Here is a 7,335-nt window from a genome sequence, read left to right on the forward strand (position 1 = left end):
GACAAACAACAGAAATGAGTATGAAATTAATATAAAGTGTAGGGTTATTAAAGACCTACGGTGGTGAATGCTTTTGGCCATGATTAACAGTAATGTCATATTGTTAATGATCACAAATGCAAACAGAATCAGTCTGGATATATTGGCAAGTCATGTTTTTGTTCCTTTTCTCTTTCAACAGATCACACACCAAAGTTTAAAATGAACAGCAGCAAATACTGATACTGACAGACAACAATGTAAAATGTTAATGTTCCCTGCTGGTGGCAGATGGGACAAACAGATCTGAGCGAATGAGCGTACGGTCATTTGCTTTTGCAGATTCATGTCTGTTTGTTGGGTGCGTCAACACGGCTGCTGCTGCTGCTGCTGCGAGGAGTTGTGGAGCAGCATGATCGATCTCCCCCTTTGTACTAATATTAAATGTCCCTCAACCCTGACTGCAGCTTAAAAATAAAAGACAAAAAAAAAAGATTATACTCCGCTGGCATTTTATGCCGAGGAGAACAGTTCTGATCTTATGAGCTGATCTCAGGATGTAGCTCTGTTTATAGTTGGACTACTTACTCTGGGGTTTTTAGACTCCACATGTCTTTTAGAGGTCAGTCTGTGTGCTAATGTGTTATGCAGATGCTGGATTTGGGGTAGTCAAGCAGGTGCTGGTATCATCAGTGACAGTATGAGGGAACCATAAAATGCTGGGGACATCACACACTTCATCCCCCTGGTCAGTACCGTTCACAGCTTCAGGGCCTGTTCACATTGGCACGGTAGAGTGGAAAAAAAATCAGAATATGGGTGCAGAAATCTCATATTCTGGCCATTTTGTGAACCCCTGGTGAGTTTTGATAATTCTGTAGGAGAGAGAGAGATGAGAGCAAGGTCACCAAGAAGTAAACTGATGTCTGGGGGCACATGTAAGACTTCATTCACAGGTAATGACTTACAGCAGTTCCTTAATTAAAAAGTACAAGATAAACAGTACAAGATAAGATGACAAATACAGTATATATATATTTGTTTTATCATATATTTTTTTATTATTTCACACCTAGAGACAGTTCTGTTGGGTGGGGTTACCATGGTTCCCTGATATATGGTACCTACCTATAAATGCCAGTACAGAGTAATTCACACACATTATTATGATATAATTAGACATACAGTATAGAATAAGATAAATAACAAATACACAATAAATACATAAATAAACAGTCTCTTACCCTCATGGCTGTTGATATCCAGGGCAGAAACCGGGACACCCTGGTGTAAACACCGGGCTTCTTCGGCATCGCACATCCGGTTCCCCAGCTCACAATCCCAAGAAGCCGATACCGGCTGGTCTTTGACAGGCAATCCTCAGCTACAAAGGGGCCACCACTGTCTCCCTGACCACATGCATGCAATCAAAACGTATTCATTTGCATAGATATTAGACGTTTACACCCACATATTAATTCCAATGGACAGTCACTCAATGCAAAGATGATCCTCAACCAATGCTCGCTGTAACATACTGACCTGGCATGCGTCAGTGCCTCCCTTTTCATATCCAGCACAGAACATACTGGTGGTTATCTGGTTGTCATAGTAATCCAAAGCATTACAGACAGCGTCACTGATGATGGGGACACTCGCTTCCTGGAGAACATCTGATTGATGATCTGGTAGAGATGAGTATCAAAAGCATTTATAAACATCTGTACATAATCCATGTCAATATTTATTGACATGCATTAAGTGCTCAAATAGTGCTCAAAATAGCTCCATTTTAAGTATGGTTTGTGGTCAAGTGCTGATATTCAGTGTCGTAAAGGAACACCCACTCACCAAAGTATCCTACATTTCCCCAGCCTGTTACTGTTCCCATCTGTCCATCTATCAGTCTCTGACCATATGCTGGCAGGCAAACAGGCTGGATGTATTCTACACACAAGAAAATGCTTTGAGATAATTCAGTGACAATGTACTACAGTAGTTTACTGGGTAAGACCATTCAATGAAACATTTCATCACTTTATTACATTGGTCTGCTCTCAAATAAACGCCACGCTGCTGTTGTTGCAGATGCTTAACACTAGGTGTCAGTAATGGCATTGCTTTTAGAGGCAAGCTCATGCAAATGTTCATTCAGGAAGACCTAGCCTTCTATCTACCTTTAACATATTTCAGCTGTATTTCATGTTCTCAGTGACACACCCTCTCACATTCACACAATTATCGTCTTGCTGTCGTCAGCTTGTCAGATAGTGACACAGCTTTGCCATGAGCCATCTTCATCATCCTCACTGCCCCTTTAAATACGTTTTCTGACAGTTTTCAGTGCACTCCCTTTGAAGCTAATGAGCTAACATCAGTGAGGTTGATGCTCAAACCCTCAGATGTTTCCCTGTCAATAAACATACAGGCCTGTGTTTTGGAGCTAACGGTGTCCTACCATTGAAGGAGAGTGGCTGACTGAGGGCCAGCACAGCAATGTCCCTGCTGTTGTCATCAATGTTAGCATCGACAAAGGGCAGGTAGCTGTGGTAAACGATGGTTTTCACCTCTGCCATGTTGGCATTGACTGGTTTATAGTAGATGGAGCCCAGCAGCACACGCCAGCGGCTTACAATTCGGTATCGTCTAACATAGAGACACAGTGAGACATAGAGATATTTTCCAGTTTTAAGAGTGAAATCAAAATAAATAGCATCAGTAAATATTAAAACCTTTAGTTATTTGAGCTGAGTTACATACTCAGGGAAACAGTGAGCCGCAGAGACAATCCAGCGGTTTGAGATGATGGATCCTCCACATCGATGCACTCCATCGTACTGCAAACTGACCTGCCAAGGCCAGCTGCCATGTCTGGCATCAACACCACCTACTATCCGGTCAGCTGCAAAACTCCGTCTACCGCAATCTGGCAAAGGAGACATGTTGACAGATGATATGTGACTACTGAACAGTCAGTGGGAGAATTTCAAATGAAGGGAATGAAGAAGACCGGATGATTAGTGGCAAGAAAATAGACAAATATACAGCGGAATTAAGAACAATAGGTGAACATTGAAAGAGGGGCGACTGCAAGCTGCGATAAGACAGTGTGTAAAGTGGAAGTTTGTGACGAGTGTGAAAGTGAATGAGTGATGATCTGGAACTGAATCTCACCCTGGCATTGTAGTGTCAGAACCTCACGACTTTCACATTCACTGAAACAAAGAGAGAAAATTACAAGAAAATATCTTTAGCTGATGTCAAGTCGCTGCTGATGAGAAGATGAAAGACATTAAGAGCTTAGACGACTGTAAGACAAGTGCCGTTACCATGGGAACAGTGAGTCTTTGATTTTCTTGCCATAGACGAGCTCTTTCTCTCGGACACAGAAGAACTCTCCTCCATCTCCGCTGGCCTCAGGCACTGAGGTGACTGAATAATTCATCACACTAAAACGGACGCACACAGCCTGTTTTGTTTCTATGCTGCATGAAAACATTGTAATGTAATTTGAACATGATCTCACCTTACAAAGCCGACTTCCTCACAGCTGACGCCAGCTAGCAGCTCATTGGCCGATGAGGAACACACCTGACGCCACCTCCTCTGGGCTGAGTCAAAGACTCTGAGATGTTGGTCAGCAGAATTAACCTGAACTGCAATTAACAGATTTTAGTTGATTACATTTTGATTTTGACATTGATGCTGTAAATAATTACACAAAATAAACAAAGACGTGATCACTCTAAAACGGTCTGATACTTTTTGAAAATATTTTGCTGAACAGTCTAATAGTCAGTTTTTTGCTCTGTTTCCGATTTTTTTAAATGAAATTTATATGACAATGGATACAGAACATTTTGCTTTGGTCATGAAAATGTAGTCCTGGTACTCACCATCATAGAGTCCTGTGTCTTCTTCCATGGTGCAATATGACACTACAAAGTAACAACAGTTGACATGATAGAAGGTAATAGTGATGCAAATTATCTGTGTGTGTGTGTGTGTCTCACAGACCTACGGCCCAGACTGCTGCTCCAATGGCTCCCATGATAATCAGCGTCATACACACCCCAAACACTCGGCAGGGGGTCAACACACAGGTCAGAGAGATTCCCCTGTTCCCTGCATACACACGCATCCACGTATGTCACATGGGAACACTGAACACTACGTAACAAACACAGACAGGTAGCTGAGTAGAGGACCATTTATAAATTGTAGCACTTTAAGAAGATATTCCAAGACTTTCATGAAGTTGGGATTTATTCATTTTGGCTCAGTTTCTACACCATACCACAAATATCAGCAAAATGATCAGACTAAGCCGACTTGCCGAATAACAGTCCCAGGACAAAGGACATAAACAGGACATTTACTGGCACAGACTGAAAAGTACAACTCACTTTGGTATGATCAATAGTCTAAAGTCGAGCATTTCCGCACAAAGCAAGAACAAACCTTTACTCTAGGATATAGTTCAGGGGTGTCAGACTCCAGGCCTGGAGGGCCGCCATCCAAATCATCAGCTGGTTACCAGGCCTCACCAGACCTCCACAGACACTGATTCAGGTGGGGCAGGAGCAAGGTGACGTCTAAAAGCTGCAGTATAGCGTCCGTCCAGGACCGCAGTTCGACACCCCTGATGGAGTTAATGACCCACATGCACCTACAGCATGTCTGTGCGCTTGCATGCAAGTCAGAAAGAAAGAAAGAAAGAAAGAAAGAAAGAAAGAAAGAAAAAAATAAAGAGTCTGATCTCAACCAGCCAAGCATTTACCCATCACATTTTACTCAATTGTTTTACACCAGGGGGTCCAAAACTTATGAGTGACCCTTACAAACTGAAAACCTTTGACAGCCCACCTTACAGCTCTGATCAACACTCAAAACACAGGACCAATTATTTCCTTAACAACTTAAATGATAGGGGTGACACGGCGGTACAGTGGTTAGCACTGTCACCTTATAGCGAGAAGGTCCCTGGATGGATTCCTGATCTGGGGGTGGTTCTGTGTGGAGTTTGCATGCTCCTCCCGTGTCGGTGTGGGTACCTCCCATTTCCAAAAGCATGCTGAGGTTAATTGGACACTCTAAAATGCCTGTAGGTGTGAATGTGAGTGTGAATGGTTGTCTGTCTTTTATGTGGACCTGTGGAGCTGGTGACTCATCCAGTAACCAATAACTCCCTGAATAATAATTTGCCTGTCAATAGAGGTAAGCTGCACCAGACTCCCCTTGGAAATCTGGGCATTTTAGAAATTTCATCACTGAATGACAGGGATAAACATGTTCTTAATATATTGGCACTGACCTGTGTCAGTTTAAACTTTCCATCCACAGTGAATCAGTACATCAGTGTGTCCTGCTCTGCTTCTATTTTCTCGCTCTTCTGTCACAAATACATACTAACCTACTGGATCTGTGATGTGGAACAGCACCATGACTGCACAGATTCGATATCCGATATGTAACAGTCTGCATGTCTTATTCATGTATGATATTCATGACTTCACGTACAAACTAACTGAACAAGATATCTCCCATGAACTGTCCCCAATTTGTCCCTCGCAGTTCTAGCTGCCTATATATACATTCATTCACTGTTGCGTGTGAAATTTACCTGTGTAAGTAAGGTAAAGAAGAGGGTAATTAGCCGTTTGAAAAACCGCAGCCACGTTCAAGAGAATATGTGATTTGATGACAGAGCCACCGTGCATGTCAGGCCAACTGCAATATTCCGTGACTGTATTTTGCACGATTGTGATTGACAGATGTGTAAACATGTCACAATGAACTCAAAAATCACCTATGTGTTAATTTTTCTTCCACCTAGAGGTGATTTCTTACAATACAATAACATGTATGATATTGGTTAGTCAATATATATCTATTGCAGTCAATCATGTTATTAATATCCTCTAAATGTGATCCTCCATGTCTTGTATCCTCCTTGCAGAGGCATCCAGTCTATAATAACATTGTCATTATATGTTTGTTGAGTTAGGTACCCAGTTCTGCCCACAGAGTCAGACACAGACAAATCTCCTATACTGTTCCCAAACTGCTTTTTTTTTCTTTGTCTTCTCTCACTTCCCCCCAACACAGTGTGCTACTTAATTGCTGTGCAGAACGGAACAATCACTCTATTGTGTCCACTCCTACCTGAGCGCCCCTCCTGTGCATGCATCTTTTAATCAGTCTTCAGAGTTACTTTTTTACAGTTACGGTTGTATTTTGTGGTGTTAAGTGGAAGCACCATGAAAACCTTGAGCAGCAGTGTGACAATATGCGTTGACAATTGATACTGTCTCTGGACAAATATGCTTTAAACTCCACAACATTTCTGTCAATGTCCCTGTTACTTAGGTGATGTCAGTTTTACGAAAGAAAAAAAATGGATTTAGAGATCTGATCCACACTCCTTTCAGAAGGTGGTGATAATACAACTAAATGCTGTTCGCCCAAACTGATATTCAACAACAGAAGAAGAAGCCCTTCGAATTGGCTGCCAGGGACAAAACACATCTCTCATTTAGGGTCACACCAATTATCTGCTAACATTTGTTGAACATCAATGTAACTGTTGACACTACCAGGAAAAAACAGAATGGAGGTTGAAGACCAGTCATCAGCTCTGCTGCTTCTGTGGCCTTTTTCTGTTTGTCAGTTAAGAATATTTTACAATTCTAAAATCTCTTAATTTGGCAGGTATATAACTAAACAGTGCACACAGTAGGCTGCTTCAGTGCTATGCAGTTTGCAACAGTTCAATGAAATAAAAACTAGAACTGTACTGTACTGTTGATGCAAAAGTACCCGTACTTTTAGTTAAGTAATAATCTGACTTGACAACTTTCACTTGTAATGGAGTAATATTGAGTTTTGCACTTTGTCCACCATTGGCTCTACATCTATGTGGCGTCTAAAGGCAACTTTTGTAAGCTGGTTTATTTTGCATTGGCTGCCAACACCATTTGTTGCTGTGGTGACAGTGATTGCACCAAAAACAGAGCTTGAAACGAAAGAATGAATCATTTTTGTGACTGCCCCATTCTTTCCCATGATCATATATAAACCATATTGTATTTATATTCTCTGTCATGTGACACACAGGGACAGCAAAGTGGAAAATTGGTGTATTACTCATTCTGTGGGATGCCGGACACTTAACAAATACCGTGCCCTGCAGGGATGGGCACCTCACTTTGTCTCCAAGATACATAGAAACAGAACTTTCTCAAAAAACAGTAAATATTACCTTTGTTTGTTTTTTGTTTGTGTGTGTGTGTGTGTGTGTGTATGGCGGGGTTAATATAATAAAATCTGTCCTAAAATCAGATTTTTAGAGAGTGC

At 41.5% G+C, this 7,335-nt stretch overlaps 1 protein-coding gene across 1 annotated transcript; it reads right to left on the reverse strand.

The window, feature by feature from the left end:
* Window positions 1–809: 809 nt before the first annotated feature.
* HPN (hepsin) lies at window positions 810–6,169 on the reverse strand. The gene is made up of 12 exons (XM_078621629.1): window positions 6,145–6,169; window positions 3,997–4,104; window positions 3,876–3,917; window positions 3,506–3,635; window positions 3,309–3,428; window positions 3,154–3,194; window positions 2,740–2,905; window positions 2,438–2,625; window positions 1,831–1,926; window positions 1,522–1,664; window positions 1,224–1,388; window positions 810–854 (listed from the first exon to the last, which is right to left on the reverse strand). The coding sequence occupies exons 1-12, from the start codon at window positions 6,167–6,169 to the stop codon at window positions 810–812; spliced, it is 1,269 nt and encodes a 422-aa protein (XP_078477755.1).
* Between the last annotated feature and the right edge of the window lie 1,166 nt (window positions 6,170–7,335).

Source organism: Lampetra planeri, unplaced genomic scaffold (assembly GCF_965212315.1).
Source record: "Lampetra planeri unplaced genomic scaffold, kcLamPlan1.2.h2 scaffold_1098, whole genome shotgun sequence".
Taxonomy (NCBI): Eukaryota; Metazoa; Chordata; class Hyperoartia; order Petromyzontiformes; family Petromyzontidae; genus Lampetra; species Lampetra planeri.

Excerpts from the sequence above, each read along its gene's own strand:
- HPN (XM_078621629.1), bottom strand. The coding sequence starts at position 6,169 with ATGCATGCACAGGAGGGGCGCTCAG. Across the intron at positions 3,429-3,505 it reads GAGGAAGTCGGCTTTGTAAG|TGTGATGAATTATTCAGTCA; the intron begins GTGAGATCATGT and ends CGTCCGTTTTAG. Across the intron at positions 1,665-1,830 it reads GGGAAATGTAGGATACTTTG|ATCATCAATCAGATGTTCTC; the intron begins GTGAGTGGGTGT and ends CATCTCTACCAG.